Source organism: Marmota monax, unplaced genomic scaffold (genome assembly GCF_021218885.2).
Source record: "Marmota monax isolate L192 unplaced genomic scaffold, Marmota_monax_Labrador192_F-V1.1 WCK01_AAM20220418_F8-fsc00015, whole genome shotgun sequence".
NCBI classification, from domain to species: domain Eukaryota; kingdom Metazoa; phylum Chordata; class Mammalia; order Rodentia; family Sciuridae; genus Marmota; species Marmota monax.
Window position 1 is genome coordinate 18474654 of NW_026692194.1, and position 22158 is coordinate 18496811.

At 36.1% G+C, this 22158-nt stretch overlaps 1 protein-coding gene across 1 annotated transcript in view; it reads right to left on the minus strand.

Annotated features, from left to right (window-relative positions):
• Positions 1 to 821: 821 nt before the first annotated feature.
• The window catches only part of Ppp1r21 (protein phosphatase 1 regulatory subunit 21), a 65900-nt gene continuing 44563 nt past the window's right edge, over positions 822 to 22158 (minus strand). Inside the window, exons 16-22 of the mRNA XM_046424539.1 lie at positions 19504 to 19596; positions 16887 to 17129; positions 8112 to 8144; positions 6847 to 6963; positions 4911 to 5009; positions 3796 to 3924; positions 822 to 1485 (exon numbers count right to left, since the gene is read on the minus strand). Coding sequence (XP_046280495.1) covers positions 1456 to 1485; positions 3796 to 3924; positions 4911 to 5009; positions 6847 to 6963; positions 8112 to 8144; positions 16887 to 17129; positions 19504 to 19596 — 744 coding nt within the window. The 3' untranslated portion in view covers positions 822 to 1455. The remainder of the gene's footprint in view (positions 1486 to 3795; positions 3925 to 4910; positions 5010 to 6846; positions 6964 to 8111; positions 8145 to 16886; positions 17130 to 19503; positions 19597 to 22158) is intronic.

The following is a 22158-nucleotide window of genomic DNA, read 5'->3' on the forward strand; positions in this document are numbered from 1 at the left end:
AATGCCAAAGGACTATCATGGAACAATGTAAGCTTGGAAGGTGAAGTTCCCAAGCTCATAATGGGATGAGCTAGTCAGCATGGTTCTTTGATGTTTCCCTCAGTGTTTGGGGACCTGGGTGTGGGTGCTGGTTTAATTGATAGAGAATTGGAAATGGACAGGGCACACAAGAGATAAGGTGAGGGGGCAAGGGACTGAACTAACCCCAAGGTCCCCCAACCCAGGATCCAAACACTTTCACTGCCATGAGGACTGAGCATAACCAGAGTCTCTCTTCATGGCAGGCAGCTGAGGACTCAGAAGCAGCCTTGACACTGAGCACAGAGGGAAGCCAATGATGGGCTCTCAGCTTAACCAGAATAAAGCAGGTGGGAGGGTGACCAGCAACTGCCTAGGAAGAGCCTCAAGGAAGATGCAGCCACAGGGAGGGAGTTAGGAAGGAAGGAATTTCAGGAACCCCTCAGCTAATCTGGGGAATTAAATAGGCCTGTGCAAGCAAATGAAAAAGGAACAATGTATTTTGGGCTGTGGGAGTGGGGGTGCATGGAGAGACACTCCTGAAGTTTACACTAAAATGACACAAAAAATATTTATGGGATAAACCACGGGAGCCTAAAGGTCTTAGGGTTCTTGTTTGACCCTTGAGTGTACAAGCAGCTCTCAAGGCAAAACTCAAAAGCATTATAAAGGATTAACTACAATTATTCCAATTTGGGGAACTAGAAAGATTACATCTAAGTCAACTGAGTTTTTATAAGTTTTGTAAAGTCGACTTTAACAGGTTTTGGTTTTTTTTACCAAATTTTCATAGAGACTGAAAGTTTGACATAAGTATGAATTTATTGACATGAATTTTCTTGAGCTATTATCCTAACACAGAGAGGGTACTGAAGAGCTGAAGACAATGATAATAAACCCACAGGATCTGAAGTTTGCAAGACTCATTCCCTCTGAGAGGGAGGGAGAGATAGAGAATATGAATAAATCTTTAAAAAAGAATCTGGAGACTGCTTTCAATTATAGTAGGAAGTAATGACAGTTTGACAATTTAAGCATTTTATCCAGAAACATATATCTATTCCATAGATACCAAATCGATTACCATATAATTGAGTTTGAAAATATACAAAATATTTGTTGTTCTCACATACTGAAATTAAAACCTAATTTTAAAAAGTGCACAGTAAAAACAGCATAAGGAAACCTATAATATCCATGGTATGTGTACTGTTTTCCATTTTACTGTCAACATCAAATTCTGTGTTTGCCTTACTGGTTACAAATATATTTTAAATGTTTCAAGGCCATTTACAACACTGACTAGTTTACTAGGTCCAACAACACTTCAGCTTCCCGAAACCGCCAGCACTGGACGAGGAGTCTCGGCCTGCAGCTCTGTGCAGCAGCAGTAGCAGCAGCTCTGGAAAGAACAGTCGCCAACCAGCTATTTATGAGCTATCGACTCTTGTTCTTTTTTGAATTTCCCTAGGCAAAGAAAAATATAAACAATAAGAACACAAATTTCCAAAAAAAATAGTTCACATAGTTTATAAACCAAGTTGTCAGAAGGCCATATTTCACTTTGGAACATTTTTGCTTCCTGGAGGGAGAATAGCCGATAACCTCTCATTGTAACTTTTATTCAATAATCGCACAACAGTTTAATTTTAACTCTCCCTGCTTTCTACTTCAGTGGGCCTTATCCCCGTGGGGGCTGGGGTAGGCAATAAAGGAAGAAAAGCAGGCTACTATCTGGGATTTACCAAAACCTCAAAACATTCATTTTGTTCTAAAGTCAACAGAGAATAAGATTTCATGAAACTGAATAAAAAATTTTAGCCTAAACATGCTTTTGGATTGTTTAAACAAACCCTGTATAAAGGCCTTAATAGCTAATAATTTTGAATATGTGCCAACTGAATGCCAAATGATACTGATTATCTGTCAAAAGTAAGCTGATAATAAGTTAGAGGGAAAATATCTTCACTTATTTCCAATTCCATCAAATAAGGAAACTTGGACTTTCTGGTTTTGTATAATGTTTTCTTTTTTGGAGCAATTCATTTCTTAGGAATACATTTTAATTAAATTGCTAAACTATGAGGTATAGATACATTTTTTTTTTCTTGTAAGTGGGGAATGCCTGCAGAACACAAATACTAAGAAAAAGATAATAGCAAACAAATGGTTGAGGATATTTACTTGGTATCCAATGGAGACAATGTCAACTCAGCCATAAGATGATGCTATAGCACTATAAATTATTAATAAACTTGAGGGGAAGCAAAATACAGGGATTACAGCATGATCAAAGAAAGGCTAACAATATAAACTCCTAATTGAAGACAAGTCTCTTAGAGATTTCTTAATGACATGTATTTTGAGGAACAGATTAAAAAGCTCTGAGAAAACTTGAAAATTCCCTACCTTCTGAAGTAGCTATAATCTAATTACCTCTGGGATAATGAGCTTTGCTGCACTCAACATTTACCCTCTTCAATTCAGAACCAAATGCTTTGCAGATTCAAGGCTTTCCCTAGACTCACTTTACTTCTTTTCAAATGATAGATGCTAAAACTGGCTTTCTCATTCTATACTAAAATGAGAAAAGACAAAACGTAATCTCTTCAATGTGTGTGCTTTCCTCCATGACTAGGAATATAACCTCAAGTTAGACATTTCCCTGCTGGAATATCAAGAGGCCAAAAAGGTAAAAAGAGGCATTATTTAAGAAGCCCAACCCCCACCCTCTGCCTCCAAGCTCAAGTTTCCTGAAGCACGAGTAACTGAAGAACCATAATCAGAACCATATTGGCTGGTTAAAATCATCACAGTGAGGCCCAGAGAAGCATCAGAGACACCCTCTAAAGTAGGGAGAGGTCAACAAATACCATGACACTACACTGAAAAATAAAAATTATGTAATGCAAACACAAATGCATTAACATGATGTATTTTCCAAGAAGACCCCAACTGACCTCAATGTTGCCCTACACCACCACAAGCAGAAACTAAAATAAAGCTGTGGTTTATTCATCTCTACTTCTTCTCCAGTGCACAGAGCAGGATTCAATAAATGCCTGCTGAATTACTAAGTAGCAGCAGCAGATCTCAAAGAGTACAAGCTATAGACAGCGAATTCCAGCTGATGGTGGTAAAATAGCCTCTTGTAGTTACTGAAATGTGCTAAGCATCTGAGATGACACATAGAACTGAGCACCTGGTCCCTTAAAGCTTACCATCTCAGCAAAAAAATACATACGTTATGACACAAAAATAAAGATATGGCAGGTGGATATATACATTCCAGCCTAAATAGATTACCGGTTATCTATTGACCCTGGCTTAGACAACAGAGGCTTTATGAAAAAGGTAATCTCCAGAGTTAAAAAGAGTCAGACATTCCTTAGTTATATGGATACCTATGAGAATAAATTTTGTTAAAGGTTACTCAACAGTACCATTTAGATACTTTTGTAAACAAAGCACAATCCCCTTCCTAAAAACCTCTGTGCCACCGCCACTCTTCCACAAGAATAGCAGAAATGCCAAAAGTGCCCCCAAAGAAGCAGACACAATATTAATGCCTCAAAAGTCAGAAATTCTAAGTTTATAACTCAGTCAAGGAAACTCAATTTTACTTTTTGATAGGACAAATGAGATTAAGGAAAATAATCTATAAGCATTATAAATCTCATAATCTTTCACTCCTGAAATGCATAACAGTGAAATACCTTCTATTACCTATATTAAATACATTGCAGAGGGACTACCTCTTCACCTCACCCCACATACCTTACTGGACATCTTCAGGGTGTCAATCTCTTCTCTCTGTTTAGACAATGTCTCATTCATGCTGCACAGATGGTCACTCATCATGCTTAACTGATCCTCATAACTCCTTTTGGTGGTTGTCAGCTCATCCTGAAGAGCAAAGGAAAAGAGAGAAAAAAGGAAATTTAAAGCCTCACTAGTCACTCTAGTCTGAAGCTTTTAAAATTAGTTTTTAAAATTTGGAAAAGCAACCTATGAAGATGGCCCAGCTGATCAATTAACACAAAGGTGAAGGCACAGGTCTAATTAAAAAAAAAAAAAAAAACTTAAAAAGAAATGGAGAAGTTTCTCTCAGCCTTCAAAATATGTCCTTAATTTCTTTGCAAAAATGTTTAAGGGTTTCCTTCTGTACCAGGTGTAAAATCATCAGAAAGGCCAGAGGACTAAATGATCTTTCCAGATCCCCTCAGGTTTTCTCAAGCCTCACACAGGGCCGCAGACACTTTCACACCATCCCACTCCTCAGTGGCCCACAGCCCTCAAGGGACGAAGTGCCCTTCCTTTCTCCTCCCGCTTCTCATGCTCTCTTCAGGCCCCTCAGATCTGATCCTACACGGGCTCCTAACTAATCTGAGAAGCTGATCAACAAAGAGGAGCTGGGCACTGTGATGATGTATTCTCCTTGGTCTGGTACCATGTTTACGTAACAAGGGTACCATGTTACAAAACAAGGTGGTGAAGAAGGAAGAATGTTTTGCAGCCCCACCTTTCAATGTAGGTCAGTTTTATGAAAAAGAAAAGACAAAGAACAGAATAATGTGTGTAGAACAAGCCTCCAGTCTACTATGAGGAGTATTTACAAGGAAGGGGGTGGGAGGATTATCAGTAAATATAATTCAAGCACATGCTGACTGTAGAAGAATTTAAAATAAAGGTCAAGTCAGAGAAATAAACAAGTCAAGCACTTTTTGTCTGACATAAGATGTTTGTTTAAAATAAGCTAGGAACAAAGTGGTTAGAAAAAGCATATGCAGAGGTCAAATGCCACAACTTCTGAAAGGAAAGGCTGACTTGTCTGCCCAAGGGCTTTCAGTGAAAAAACATTAAGCCTGCTTAGATAACACTTACAAACTCACCTGAAGTCTGCTGATGTTCTGACTGGCAAGTTTCATCTCCTCTGTCAATGCCTCCTTAGACTTCTCAGCCAAGGCTAGTCTTTTAGTGAGTGCTCGGCACTGTAAAATCAGAAAACATTCCATTTCTAGAAACAGTGTTTTCCAAAAACAAATTTACTTCAGAGAAGGTTATTAGAAAATAATCCCCAAAGGCAAAAGCCATTCATTTTTCATTCATTTCACAGCACCTGCTGAACACCTACAGGCACTGTACCACACCTGAGTACAACAGATGAGGCCCCACTTGCATCATTTTAGTAAGGGAATAAAAATTTTGTCTAATAACCCAAGCCCATTGGTGTTTTTTTCCCTAGCTCTGATCTAATGACCACTGGTCCAAAAAAAAAAAAAAAAAAAGTAAGAACTTTCTACATTTACCCATATGATAGATGAAAAGGGAAGTGATTATTTCAAAAGTGATCAATGCATTCTGGCCATGGATTCTAAGATACTTTTAAGTCCTTCAATAGAGAGCGCATTACAAGCGCAATAAAAGCTTCACAGTCACACCTGATAAGTTATTCTTTATCTGTATGGGGAAAAAATGAGCACAGGATTGTTATGATCACAGCTGTTTTCTCTGGGAGTTCTACCAAACCTAGATCATCCAGATACAGAGCAGATGAAAAAGGAAAAATTCTATTTTGCACTATTGTTCAAAGAAAGTGAGTAATTAAAAGGATCGCTAGACTTTCGGATAAGACCATTGAGAATGACAAAGAGAAGCTGATGAGACACATTTGAATGCTGTGTCCACATCAGGCGCTTGGACTAACCATTCCAGTAAGGTCATTCAGGAGGTCACCACTTCCTGTTTACTGATGAGGAAGAACTGGGACAATCTACAAATTTTTGTATCACAATTATGCTGAAGACATTTATGAAAGCAGGCAAATCTCTTGAAAATAAGATAGCCTAAAAAAAATTTCCCATTTACTCTTTTTATTTCTCAAGAAAATTTCAGGACATTTCAGCCAACCAAATAAACTACATCTTATTAATCAAACATCAACCCTGCTCAGCACTAGATGTGACACAAAATGGAGAGACGTGTAAGGCACAGGTGCTCATGAAGGTGACAGTCAAATCTGAGACATTAACTCAGCAGTTAGAGAACCAAATAATGAGGATACACTGCTGTACCGCATGGCTTAGGTATTACAGCAATTCCTCTGCAAGTTTTCTCATTTGCTGTCCTCCCTGCTGTTTGCATTCCAACAAATGATCGCTACTGATCAACTTATCAAACATGTATGCAATAGCTGCTTGCACACTACACTGAGCTAGGCACACATCATTTATTTTAGCAGAAAAAATACGCAAAGCTCCTCTCCACTTCTAGCAACTGGCCTCCTATCAACCTCTCCATCTCTACAGTATAAGAGAAAATCACAGATAAAGTCAGGTCTCAATAAAGGGTGTTGTGTTTTTCAATATCTTTAACAACTTTAAGGTTACTTTTTTTTCATTTATAGTAATTCATTTAACTTGTTATTTAGAAATTGGAATGTGTTTTTTTTAAAAACGGTGTATTTGTTTTTTACCTTGCCTACATGAGAATTCCTTCATCTGTGATCATCTACCTGTCCTTAACTGTAAAACATTTGAAATCTCTAATAATAATGCTCCAAAATGTATATTATATGACTATAGGAAAGGCTACTTCTAAGTCCCCCGGCTATCTTTCAGTAGCTTGGAAATGACAAATCAGTCTTATTGAAATTAAGATTTGGGGGGTGGTTAATAGACTAATCAATATGAACTGCAACCAAAAGCACGAACACAGGTACACAGAAAATGCATATTGACTTCTCTCTTCTAGCAAATGGCAGAATAGGTGGCCTGATTCCTGAGGGGTGAGGAAAACCACCAGCCCAATTAACTCTCCCCGACTCACCTCAGCATAAAAATGCACTGACTTACTGTCAGCCAGCTGCAGCTGGGACGTAAGCTCCACTATCCTTGCCATGTAGTGATTTTTAATCAAGTCTTCTCGAGATTCCACATCTGGAACCTAAATAAAGCACACATAAATAAACACATACCAGTAAGATGAAGCAATTCTGGGGGGGGGGGGGGGGAGACAACATTTTACACATTTTCACTTGAAATCTGATGGGGAATTACAGTTTGCCTACCCCTCAAAGGAACATCAGGCATAGCAGGTAAATGGACGCAAGTTTCTTTTATTCAGCATTCTGCCTATCTCAGAAAGAAGCTGTGTTCAGAAGAAAACAAGGCTGAGGTAAAGTACTGGGAAGCTCACTGGGGCCATATCCTTCCACTTGGTTTTTATTAACCTCAAATTGGACTTTCAAAATTTCCTTCTGTGAGACTCCTATGTGCTCTAATTGGAAGAGGGCAGGGGAAAAGGAGGGATTTACCGGAACTCTTACATTCTGAACATTCTCTTTTCTCCTAAATTATCTTAAGACAATTCTAATGCTCTTAGACAAACTAAAAAATTAAACTATTTCTATACTGAACAGCTTTTGACCTTTGTTCCAAATTGATATTTCTCCTAGTTACTCTAACAATGACACACGATTGAGTTTAAAAATACAAGCAGAAGCTCAAGATTATCTATATTATAAGATAAATAAGGAAGCCAAAGAATTTACCAACCTACTTGAATTATATTTATTGGTTTGCCATACTAAGTGTTAAGATGAATGATTTCAGGGTTCACTTAATGGTTATTTACAAATTTGTATGTAAAACTATTTCAACATTGAAATGTACAAACCTATCCGGCAAGCCAAATCTGAACTGCGTTCACTTACTTCAAACAAACTGTTTATCAAGGCCCTAAACAGTACTGCTTTCCTGGCTGCCCACTGCAAGGAACAATATGGCTCCCGGCTTCATGCAGTATACCAGTGAATAGATGGCCAAGCAGGACCACACCTTGTCAAACTGCCAAGACAAGTCACTCAACAAAACAATTACAAAAGCAGACTATAATTTGTTGGTGACAGTCAAAACAGAACCAGAGAGAAAAGCAACATGGATCCATTGATGGAGGGGGAAGTACTGGCCCTACATTTGCTGGAATTGCTAGGAAAGAACCACAACTGGACCAAGAAAGCTTCTGTAGGATTTTGTCACAAACATGGTGTCAGATATTTACAAACAGACAACACAATGCCAAGTGCACATTACCTCGCTGTCAGATGTCCTGGTTAAAGTCCCAATCTAGAACATAAGGGGAAAAAAATCTTTAGCATAGAATGTTTATATTTCAACCACAAAATGTTTAACATATATAATCTTTTCTCAGTCCACACTGGTTTACAGAGCATTGGGAATACAGTTCTGGAAGATCATCCTTGGATTATCTTTTACTATATGATGTTGTCGCTGCATTCACTATTTCTGCCATGAGGCAGAAACCAATAATGACCATTATTAAATCATCCCTCAAAATGCTGAATAGCCATTTTCACTAAAACCCAACAAACTATCTAGGAAGTACAAGAGGAAGATCAGCTTTGGACCCCATCTCATCATTTCCATGCCTATTTCCAAAGCAGTAGCCAAGGCAGGGTAAAGACAGTTTTTTGGTGACCATAATTAAACATTCTGAACAGAAAACACAAATAATAGATATTCTGGCTGAAAGCTCCAAAGCAGAAAGAAGAGCCGGGCACAGTGGCACACTCCTATAATCCCAGCCACTTGGGCAGCTGAGGCAAGAGGATCACAAGCGTAAGACCAATCTCAGCAATTTGTGAGGCCCTAAAGACTTAGCAAGATCCTGTCTCAAAATAAAAAATAAAAAGCACTAGGGACATGGCTCAGTTTTTAAGCACCCCTGGGTTTAATTCATGGTACCAAATAATAACAATAATAATAATTTAAAAAAAGGAAAAATAAGTATTTTTGGTTTAGTATTAAGACATTAATTAATAAACTTTGAGATTTAAATTAATGAAAAATATGTAATTTAAAACACATTAGAGGGCTGGGGATGTGGCTCAAGCGGTAGCGCGCTCGCCTAGCATGCGTGCGGCCCGGGTTCGATCCTCAGCACCACATACAAACAAAGATGTTGTGTCTGCCGAGAACTGAAAAATAAATATTATCTAAATAAATCTCTCGCTCTCTCTTTCTCTCTCTCTCTCTCTCTAAAAAAAAAAAAATAAAAAAAAAATAAAACACATTAGAGTACAGCTAGATTTTTAAAAGTTTGCTTTTATGGATTAAGATTTCAAAAACAGTCATGTTTACTGAATTCAGGCTATTGTTCAAGGTGGAAGGGCCTATGCTTGGGCACAATGACTTAAGAAAACTACTAGAAACTCAGTTTCAATGGATTCTGCTAATCAACAATGATACCAAGTAGACAGTTTTCACATATTCTAAATAATACCAGTAGGAGGGGAGGGGACATGGGAAGAATGGAGGAACTTTGGATTGGGCAAAGGTGAGGGTGGGGTGGGAAGCAGGCATGAGGGTAGGAAAGATGGTGGAATGAGAAGGACATAATTACCCTACGTACGTGTATGACTGCACAAATGGTGCAATTCTACATAGTGTACAACAGGAGAAAATAAAAGTTGTGCTCCACTTGTGTACAATGAAATGAAATCCATTCTGCTGTCATGTATAACTAATTAGAACATTTTTTTTTAAAAAGAATACTATTTTGAAGAGAGAGCTGTGTGTACTAATGAATGTTATGCCCACCTAGCTATAAAAGAATCTTTTATAAGACTTTTTTATATAAGAGTCATAATTTTGTACTCAATGAAGCAGGAGTAGCAATTACTCTGTCTTTTAGTTAAAACTTCTTATAATTACATGCTAATCATTTAATTTTATATATTCAAATATGACTACATTTGATGAAATAAACTTCAAAAGTGTATCTATTCCACTTCCCCACCCTCACACTTTACTCCCAAGTTATGGTTTGAAAATACCATATAGCACAAAGTTCTTCAAAGGAATGATATTACATAAATAGAAGGAAAGTTTTAAAATATATTTTCAACATTTCTCAAATGCTACAAACAAGAGCTAAACTGATACAGCTCTTTTAGAATATAGCTTGGCAACAAAGATCAATGAATTAAAACATTTAGGCTTTATAACCCAGTGATTCTAACCTTAAAAATATATCCCCCCAAAAATCATCCAATACACACTCTCAAGCATTAAAAAAAGATGTTATTTAAGACAATAAAAATTAAAACCAGCAGAGTATTGTGCATAAAGTATTCTTTGGGTTTAACTAAACCCTTTCTGAAATATGTATATTCATTTTGATTCTGAGATTTTATGTGTGATAATTTTTGTATTAGTGCATTATAGTTATACATAATAGTGAAGCTCATTTTGACCTAATTATACAAGCATGTAAAATAACTTGTTCCAATTCAGTCTCTAGTACTTCCCCTTTCCCCCCATTCTCCCATTCCAACCTGTATTCCCTTTTCTTTACTCATTGGTCTTCTTTCTATTTATTTACATTCTTAAAATTAGTGCTTTATAGATATATATAAAGGTGAAATTTGCTGTGGTATATCCATATATATAAACAAAGGGTAGTTCAGTCAATTTCATTCCTCTTCCTCTCCTTCCCTCCCCCCAACCCCCTTCCTCTACTCTACTGGTCTCTCTTATTTATATATTTCAATTACTTTTAACTATTCTGCTTTTTATCTAATATCACAAATTGATTTTGGCATTGTTTTATTATTATGGTGTAAAATTGGAAATATATTAAAGAGATTGAATATTAAAAAAATTATAACCAACATCCAATCATAAATAATCTAAGGCATATTAGATATGGAATATTATGAAATTAATAATAGAATAATAGATGTTAATTATAATCAGTAATAGATTATAGAGTTTCTCATAACAGAATGTTTGTGTATTAATAGTATGCTTATAGACTTAAAATTTTATATAGTACAATCACAAATATAATAGGAAATTTTATAGAAAAAAATGTAAATAGTCACAATGATAACTTGATTATTCAGGATATCTTTTTTTCCATAACTCATCTGTATTTTTTAGTTACAATATACATGTATTTTTTTACACTTAAAAGATATATTTTTAAATTCTACTAATTAAAGTAATACTTTTTAATTCCAGAAAAATATGAATATTTTCATTGTTCTGTGGTTTTGTTTTTTTGTTTTTTTGTTTTTTTTTTTTTTGAGATTACAATGTTCTCTTTTTTATATAAAAAATAATGAGTTGGGCTGGGGATGTGGCTCAAGCGGTAGCTCGCTCACCTGGCATGCACACGGCGCTGGGTTCGATCCTCAGCACCACATACAAATTGAGATGTGTCCGCCGAGAATTAAAAAATAAATATTAAAAAATTCTTAAAAAAATAATCAGTTGCTGGATATTCAAATTACAATACTAGGTATTTTAATGAAAAATAAAATTTAACTTTTGAAATACTATAGGGTTAAAAATTATGTTATTTTTTCAGCCTCAAAGTGCTTGCACCAAAGTAATCTGGTAGTTTGTAAAATCAGTTTCCTTTGTTAATCAGTTAGCTTTAAAATGGGCACACTTGTTTCCAATACCCAGGAGAGAGAGACAGAACATGCACATGAACACATACACATAGAGCTACATGCTTAGTTCACTTATGTGCACTTAAGGGGAGACAGGGAGGATAAAGAAAGACTGGAAAGTAGAAACATCAAAGAAAGCAAAAAACTCCATCTTTTTTTTTAATCTCTATTGTCTACTATGTGTGAGGCAAGTACCAGATCGTTTTTGGCAGGAATCTCCCATATGCAGAAAGAATTGCATGGTAAGACTTTTCTTAGCCTGAAATACAATTCCTGCCTTGAACTCCTGCTCACTTTTAAAACCCATTCATGTCACCTCTTCTGTGAAATCCTCAACCTCACCAGGGAACTTCTCCATGATCTCATACCACTCTATGGCTAGCCAAGCAACATTAAAAGAACCTAAGAGAAGGCAGTATATTTCATTATATAGACCACAATACGGAAAATAAAAGGAGACACCCATGTCTTGGTTCTCTAATCCTAATGATTAAAGACAATGCCAGAAACAGTGGTTCATGAAAAAAGTGGCATCTCAACTGTACCTTAAATGATGGGTATGGTTTGAATTCAACAAAGTCAAGGAGAAGGAAAGAATTGTCAGTGAAAGTAAATGAGGGAGAGGGTTTTTGAATAAACAGATGAGGATAAGAGTTATGAATAAAGAGTTATCCAGCAGAACAGAGATGGAGAGGCAAAAATGCAAAGGACACTATCAGAGAAGAGAGTTCAGTTTCAATTAGTACAAGGAAATGAAGAAGCTACAGTCAGAAAGACAGTTTTGAACTATCTTTCAAGAATCTTCAATGCTAAATGAATGAATGGATTATATTCTATAGATAACAGGAAATAGGATTCTATTCTATAGATAACAGGAAATAGGATTATATTCTATAGATAACAGGAAACCACTAAATCTCTAGAAGCAAGAAAGTGCCAATCACTAGGAGACTCTAGGAAAAGTATACTGACTGCACTGTGTAAGGGTGGTGTAGGAGGAAAGAGACCCTCAGAGATGCAGACAGTAACAGACTAGAAGAAAATAAGGCTACATATACACATGCAAACTGGACAGCCTACTTAAAGCCACAGCAACCTTGAAATGCACCAAATCCAAATAAAGTTCTTATTACTCATGGCCCAATAGCGTTCAGTACTAAAGTTTTTTCACGTTCTTAGAAACTGTTAACACATATGGATGAACAGTGCTTGCCACTGAAAATGTTCAAAGTAAAAATTAGTCCTCAACTTTCAGCAATTGACAATACTCACTCAAATGCACAAGTGTTACCAACTTCTGGCACCTCAGAAAAGCAAACAGTGAACAAATGGGTTTATGTTGGCTAGGCTGACATAACTGACACTGATCAGAGCACAAGACTCCATTAGTTAAGAAGTCAGGTTGTCCAGTTCTTTCTCCTTGTTCCTCAGTTTCCTCACTGATAAAATGGGCATGTGACAGTCCTTACAATCTCACAGTCCCTATGATCTTGGATGAGGACTGACTCAGCTAACATACCGCAAAAGTCCTTAAACCCCAACCCAGAATTCAATAGCTGCAATCACTTTCACTGTCAGCTATGTCTCCCCTGGGCTAGTCTGTTCCCACAGTTACTCCCAGGCCAACAACTACTCCACTGCCAGCACAAGTGAAAGATGAGGAAGGAACACATGCAGACAATCAGGAAGACAGGACAGGGCAAGAAAAAATTCCAACACAAAAGCAAAGTTCAAAGGAGAAGGTAGGAGCATCATGTCACACTGCCCCCAAATGCTACTTGGACAGATTTGAAATTCTGTTTGTTGAACGTCCCTCTGGAAACTTCATTTATACCCTACAGTTAAATGTTAAACCACTGATGTGGGGGTGAACTTAGTTGCCTTCCCCTATCAGGGAAGCATGTAGGACTTATGACTGTGACAATCAGCAGGACACCACAGGACCTGTGGCCCTGGAGACCATTCAGGGCAAAATTCCAGGACATTTCACTATTATTATTATTATTATTATTATTTTGCTTTTCTAAAAATGTAATTCTTTCTTCCTCTTCTATATTTTGGTATGAAAAATTTTAAAAATTTTACAGAAAAGTTGGGAGGAAAAAAACAAAAGATCTACCATCTAAATTCAATAGCTCTGTAAGGATATTTTTTTTTCTGAACAATTTGAAAGTAAGTTACAGACATTATAACACCTTGCCCCAACTACTCTGACATTTATCTCCAAATAATGAAGATATGTTCCTAATATCTCCATATTACCATATTACCATAACCACACCTAGGAAAACTAATAATATCTAAGGTTCTGGCATGGTGAAGATGAGATAAGGTCTGTATACATCTTGGAAATAAAATCTGCCTTCTACATTTCACCATCAGGTCCACTGGGTGAACCAGGTGCAGGTGAATCTGAGGACCATCTTGCTTTTCAGTAGCATCAAGAGCCATAGGGGTAGAACAGTAGAAAAGCACAGCCGGAGGGCAGGGTCTTTCAAAAGCAGAGGGACTCTCCTAAGCTCCTCAAGAAAGGCTGGGGAAAACATACCTGAAGGGACTATTTGATTATATGGGCATTTTTTTTTTTCCTTTCTGATTTCTCCTTTTCTAGATTTTCCTATTTTTTTTTTTTTTTACAGTAGGCAGGATATTAGAAAACTTTGTAAAAAGAAATTTTCAATTCTGTAAAGTTGATAGAGATATTTCTTCACCTTCTAAATCACTGTAGTTAAAAATAAGGCCAGACAGAATTAATATTACTAAAATGGCCATATTACCAAAAGCACTTTACAGATTCAATGCGATTCCAATCAAAATCCCAATGGCATTCCTCGCAGAAGTAGAAAAAACAATTATGAATTCATCTGGAAAAATAAGAGACCCAAAATAGCTAAAGCAATTCTAAGCAGGAAGAGTGAAACAGGTGGTATCACTATACCAGATCTTAAACTATACTACTGAGCAATAGTAACAAAAACAGCATGGTACTGGCACCAAAACAGGCTGGTAGACCAATGGTACAGAATAGAGGACACAGAGACCAACCCACAAAATTACAACTACCTTATATTAGACAAAAGTGCTAAAAGCATACAATGGAGAAAGGATAGCATCTTCAACAAATGGTGCTGGGAAAACTGGAAATCCATATGCAACAAAATTAAATTGAATCCCTTTCTCTCACCATGCACAAAAGTTAACTCAAAATGGATCAAGGATCTAGGAATCAAACCAGAGACTGTGTCTAATAATAGAAAAAGTTGGCCCTAATCTCCATCACGTGGGGTCAGGCCCCAAATTCCTTAATAAGACACATATAGCACAAGAGTTAAAACCAAGAATCAACAAATGGGATGAATTCAAACTAAAAGTTTTTTCTCAGCAAGAGAAATAATATGTGAGGTGAATAGGGAGCCTACATCCTGGGAACAAATTTTTACCCCTCACACATCAGATAGAGCTCTAATCTCTAGGGTATACAAAAAACTCAAAAAATTAAATAACAAAAAAAACCAAATAACCCAATCAACAAATGGGCCAAGGACCTGAACAGACACTTCTCAGAAAAGGATATACAATCAATGAACAAATACACGAAAAAATGCTCACCATCTCTAGCAATCAGAGAAATGCAAATTAAAATTACTCTAAGATACCATCTCACTCCAGTAAGAATGGCAGCCATTATAAAGTCAAACAACAACAAATAATGGCGAGAATGCGGGGGTGGGGGGTGGGGTGGGGGGGTACACTCATACATTGCTGGTGGGACTGCAAATTGGTGCAGCCAATTTGGAAAGCAGTATGGAGATTCCTTGGAAAGCTGGGAATGGAACCACCATTTGACCCAAACTATTCCTCTTTTCGGTCTATACCCAAAAGACCTAAAAACAGCATACTACAGGGACACAGCCACATCAATGTTTATAGCAGCACAATTCACAATAGATAGACTGTGGAACCAATCTAAGTGCCCTTCAATGGATGAATAGATAAAAAAAAAATGTGGCATATATACACAATGGAATATTATTCAGCACTAAAAAATAACAAGATCGTGGCATTTGCAGGGAAATGGATGGCATTAGAGCACATTATGCTCAGTGAAGTTAGCCAATCCCTAAAAAACAAATGCCGAATGTCTTCTCTGATATAAGGGGAGTGACTCAAAATGGGGTAGGGAGGAAGAGCATGAGAAGATTACCTCTAGATAGGGAAGAGAGGTGGGAGGGAAAGGGAGGGAGAAGGGGAATTACACAGAAGATGGAAGGAGATCCTCATCATTATACAGAATACATGTATGACGAAGTGAGGAAAAAGAAAAAAAAGAAGAAGGATGTCACATTAGATTGGGTAGAGAGAAGTGATGGGATGGGAGGGGAAAGGGGGAAAGGAAGGACATCAGAATAAAATAGACATTATTATTGCTGTATGTATATATGCATGACCAATGTGATTCTGCAACCTGTACACTCAGAAAAATGAGAAATCATACTCCATCTGATTCATATGTATGATATGTCAAGATCATTATACTGTCATGTGTAATTAATTAAAACAAATTAAAAAATAAAAAAGGCCAGAAATATAAAGTTGTAAGATAGTTTGCCAACGTACTGCCTTAAAAGAATTAGCCTGATGGGTTTCTATGTTATATGTATGTTACAGAGCTTTATACTCTTAGGTGTACCATGTAATTGGTTAAAAATTGTATTAGTGGTCATTTCTATTAAAATAGTTAGGCATTTGGTCCTTAGAAACATAATCACATATTTCAAGTGTTTTTATGGAAAAACAAAATCATCTTAAATTTGACTTCCTTTATCTCTTTCAGGAACACAGTTCTCATCATAAGGGCTCATGTAAAATCACAAGGAATTTAGTGGAGTTGCCTTATCAAGGAGGCATCCTGCTTATTAACCTGCATTTTTTTCCTATAGCATATGTATCATTCCTGTTATAGAATGACATGTAATTTAGATAGTTGTGATAGTCTGAATGTTTGTGTCTCCCCAAAATTCTTATGTTGAAATCCTAAGCCCTGAGGTGATGATATTAACAGATACAAACCTTGGGAGGTGACCTGATGGAATTAGTACCCTTGCAAAAGAGACTCAGACAACCTGTTTGCCCTCCACCATGTGAGAACACAGTAACAGATGATCATATATGAACTAGGGAACACACCCACCAGATATCAAATCTGTGGGTGCCTTGATCTTGGGAATTCCCAGCCTCAAGGACTGTGAGAAATAAACTATTGTTTATAGCACCCTGCTTATGTTATTTTGTTGTAGCAACTGGAGTGAACCAAGACAATGGTTTTAAACCCAAGGATAAACCGATACCAACTAGCATTTAAGCACGCAACCACAAAGACACTTACCAGACTGGTGCTCTGAACAGGCTCCAACACAGCCTTGGCTACAGCTTCACCTTGGCCAGTAGCACTCAACATGGCAGCATTTTCTTGGGCCAGCCCAACAAACTGGCCGCTACCTGTACTCTTCAGCTTATCTGCGATCCGTTGGTTTTCTTTCTCTAGCTTGATTTTGGCTAACTGTGCTTCCAACATCCAATGTTCTTTTTCCTGTTCCAGTTTAGAAATCTTTTCCAAACTCTGTTGAACCTTGAAAAGTCACACAGAGTTTTGCATCTTAGAGAATAATGCAGACAAAACTTAGTGGCAAAAATAAATAAATAAAATACGCAATATAAAGCAAAACTCCCTCACAGAGGTTAAAAAAAATAAAATCTGACACTGGAATGGGGAGAGATTTATTAAATAGGATACAAAAAGCACAACCATAAAATGAGAAACAGAACTGACACACAATAAAAAAAGATCTCTATTCATCAAAAGACTTCATCTAGAGAGTGAAAGGAAAGCCAAAGAATAGAAGAATGTGTAAACGTTTATCCCAGAACATATAAAAAATTCTTTATCCAACAGATATATTTTATATAATACCTAGAACATATGAAGAATTCTTACTAATCAATAAGAAAAAGATAGATAACTAATAGTGAAAAAGGCAAAAATAATACCACCAACAACAAAAGACTTGGACAGGCACTGGATCAAGACTATAAACATAGAAGAAGGTGCTCAATATCACTAATTATCAAGAAAAAGCAATTTAAACCATCTATTTGACTACAATGCAAAAGACAGAAAATACAAAAGTATTTGTAGAACAATTTGAACTTTCATTCATATAATGCTAAATGAAAAAAGTCAGGACTGAAAGAGTACATACAGTATAAAATCATTTAATAAACAGTTCCATATCATGCAATAAAACCAATCTATGGTATTAGAATGCAGGATGATTATTTTCTTTGGGGGAGAGGAGAGTAGTAACTAGAAAAGGGCATGAGTAAGGCTTCAGGAATTCTGATTATTTTTTCCAAGGCATACCTTACACAGAGAAATCTCTCTCTCTCACACACACACACACACCACTTTTAAATCTAGGTGCAGTGTATTTAACTTATAAAAATTCACTGGGATGTGCACTAGCAATTTGTATATTTTTCTCTAAGTATGTTATATTATAATAAGAAGCTAAGACATACCTGTTAGGGCAAATAAAAACTTGAGAATTATCTAAAAAAATAGTGATCTTATAGAGAATACACATGCTTTACCAACTATCACAATTGAGCAATTTCCATGTACCAAGCACCATTTGTGGTACTTTCTTCCTCTTGTCCCACTGAAGCCTTCAACAGCCCAACAATTCTGATTTATCAAAGAGGAGAACTAACGCTCCCAGCAGTTAGACCATCTGCTAGGCTAGAAAAGGAAGAGCCAGAATTTGGGGCCCCGTATGCCTATTTGAGAAGTTGACTTCTTTTTCCTATATCACACTGCCTCCCACTGGATCAAAGCATGCTTACAAGACCCTAAAAGGCACGTGTTCTCACTTTAGAGAGGCAAGAAGGGAAGACTAGAGTGCTTGTCAGACCAGCCCATAGCTGGTCGAAGGTACAGTGGGAAAAACATGAGCTCTGAGGTGAGGCAGTTCTGCCACTTTCATATAGCTATTCTGGTTAATATTTACTTAATTTCTTTTGAGCCTTACTTTCCTTACATTAAAAAAAGGAAAAAACCCAAAATTAATTTTTAAGGTATTCTACATTTTACAGTGTCTGAGGAACTTTGTTTTTTATTATTATTATTATTTATTTTTTTTAATTAGCTGCTCAAAACATTACAATGATCTTGACATATCATACATTTGACTCAAGTGGGGTATGAATTCTTTTTTTTCCCACGTGTACAGACTGCAGTATCACATTGGTTTTACAGCCACGGAAACTTTGTTTATTAAAAATCACTTTGTGGATGAAATTTTTAGTCCTAATACCTTAACACATTAATGTTGAAACGATAAGTGGATATGTGTTTCTTATTAAAGTAAGGTCAGGACTCACAAAATGTTGTCTTGGTAAATTTATTTGTACTCTCTTTAAAACCAAGTTTTTCCAGAACTAAAAGCCAGCCGCTGAAGTGAATAAATCTTTGAAAATAGCTATACTGATTTCAGTTTGTACCAGTTTCTGAAAGAGATAGTACCTCCCATTCTCACTTGCCCCCAAATTCAACTGACCAACTATATACTAGAAATTTCCCATTCTTGTTCAGTGAAGAAATGAAAATAATCTACTGAGTCTCCAGGCCCCCCCACCCCATTGATACCTTAGTATTTCAGACATTTAAATCTAGCACCTTAAGAATTAATCATCATGGCCAAAGTATGTTAATATCATTCTAGTGCCAAATGAAACACCAACTGAACTAAGAAGACTTTTTTAGAATATCAACAGATTATTCAACAAATTATACCTATGGCCCTTTTTAGCATGTATAGAAAACTTTATAGATTATATGTTTACTAATGTAGTTTTTTTGAATCAGTCAGCACCCTATATGCCTTAAAAACCCTTCTCCAGAGGATCTAGCATTTCTGCTCTCCATCATTTTCCGGGTGCCATACCTGTTGTGCAAGGCCTTCTCGACTTTCAGTAGAGCTGAGAAGGACCCGGCGGTTTGCCAGTGCTTCCTCATAAGGCACAGACTCCAAGAGGGGCTATGTGAAAAGCACCATAGAATTAATAAATAAATAAGAATTCAAAGAAAAATATTGCATCATCTTCCCCCTGGATCCTACATGCACAAATAAGAATGCTGGATAATAGGGTATGATAATAAGTTCAGATGTACAACAACATAGATTATTTCCTTCAATGCATGTGAAAGAATATATTTGTATTTTAAAAAGACAATAATGAAAGAGAACTTATTATACCAACTATAAGATACACTAACTTACACTATATGGACTTGCACCAAAATACAGATCAACAACAGAACAGAAAATCCAGAGACAGACAAAAGCATACATAAAAATCTACTATGTGACAAACACTACATTTTTAGTTCAATGGATAAAGAACTACATAAATGGTGCAAGGACACCATGTAATTATCTAGAAAAAGAACCAAGATCTTTGTCACATCTTGTACCAGAATAAATTCTAGATGAAAGATCTAAAAATTTAGATGACAAAAAAATTGGGAGAATAATTCCATAACTTTTGCAAAGTACCCTAGCTGAGAAAGACCACCAAAAAGATCTGATATTAACTTTATTTATTTTATTTATTTATTTTGGTGGAGGGTGGTACTGGGAGTTGAAACCAGGGCCTTGCACTAGCATGTAAAGCATGTGTTCTTCTACTGGGCTACAGACTTCTCAACCCAAATTCTTAACATATAAGAAGTTCTTTCAACCTTAGTTAGAAATATATTTTTTTAAATGTGTAAAAAGCTTGGACAGAGAATTTACAGAATAAATACAAATGACAATTATGAGAGGACATTCAACTTCATAAATAACCAAAGATACACAAATCAAAATAACAGTAAGAAACCCTTCCTCTGAGATTGACAAATATTAATTTTATGGGTTAAATTCACATGACTATAAGCTGTAAATAAATAACTTTCCTGAAGTATAGTCTAAGAAAGGTGCCAAAATTTGAAACATTAACAAACTTTCAATCAGCAATTCCATTTTGGAGAATCAATCATAAAGATATAACTAAAACAATTAGATAAATATGGGGAGATAGGTTGAGTTATACATTATACAGAGTATTGACACTGAAGGGAAATTTAGCAGTAACCATTAAAACTTAAAATGTGCAAACCACAAGGCTCAAAACATTCTACTTCTCAGTATTCCACACATGTGTCCAAGTAGATACTTACAAGGCTGGCTCAGTAATGCAGTATTACTGAGACAATAAAAATAATTAGAATCAACCTTAATGCCTGCCAATTAAGGGAAACTTAATGAACCATGGAATATTCATCTTATAAAATTCTATACTGTATTCAAAAGGAATGTAGCAGGCATCACATATAATGTCATAAATGGCTAAAATATATTTTAAATGCACAACAAATCTTGCATTATGTTTAAAAAAGAAGGAACTAATAAAAAGAAAGAATTCTATATATTGTTACACACCAAACTGATATATATATAGGTGCCTCTGGATAGAAACTGGAATTAGGGATATTACCTGTAATGTTCTAATTTAAAATAAGAATGTATTTGTCTATTTTGTAATTAAATATTAAAGACAGTTCAGTGGTCCAGCACTTGCCTACCATGGCAAGAAACTGGGTTCAACCCCCAGCACTGTATTAAAAATTTTTTTAAAACAAAAGGAAAATAAAAATTTTAAAGAATCACAGAAAAAAATAAATGCAAAGTTGCATATACAAGAACCCATTGCAGCACTGCATATAACAGTGAAAAATAGGCTATGACCTACATATTCATATGCAATAGAATGGTCAAATTATTACATTTATGACTGAAATATTACACAGGTGTTAAAATGATGATAGTAATTTACATTATAGATATCTATTTTTGATGTACATATGAACATATTCACAATACAGTAACAGAAAAAAATTCTAAAATAGCAGATGCAGCTAGATACATTTTGCTGTTTATAGCACATGTGGGTACATACATCCATGTGTGCATCCATGTTAATTTTTTTTTACACAGAGGTATATTCTAACAAAGTGAAGAGTAGCTACATTTGTGTGGTGGATTTGGGGAGATCATAATTTTCTTCTTAACATAATACTATATCTTCCAATTTTTTTTTTTTTTTTTTTTTTTGGAAATGACAATGTATCATCACTACTTAGAAAAAATTATGAACATTTAATTTTTTTTCTGATTCTACAAGTTTAAGATAGACTTTTGACATCTGGTATTTATTGCTTGCCAGGTTACCTCACCCCAGGCATTCTACCTGGCACTAGGGACACAAGTCCAACATGACCTGTGCTTACCAAGTATGGTTTGGGTCTCTGCCACCTTCTCTTCCCCAAAGATCCATTCTAACACCACCAACCACCTATACCCCAAAATTTTGTAAAATCTAAATAATATAGACAGGTGTAGTGGTGCATGCCTATAATTTCAGCAACTCGGGAGGCTGTGGCAGGAGGCCAGCATCAGGCACCCCTGGTTAAATTTCCAGTACAAAAAAAAAAAAAATCTAAATAATATGGACTGTGGAAAAAATCTACTACCATTCTCTGGAATGATTCCTAATAT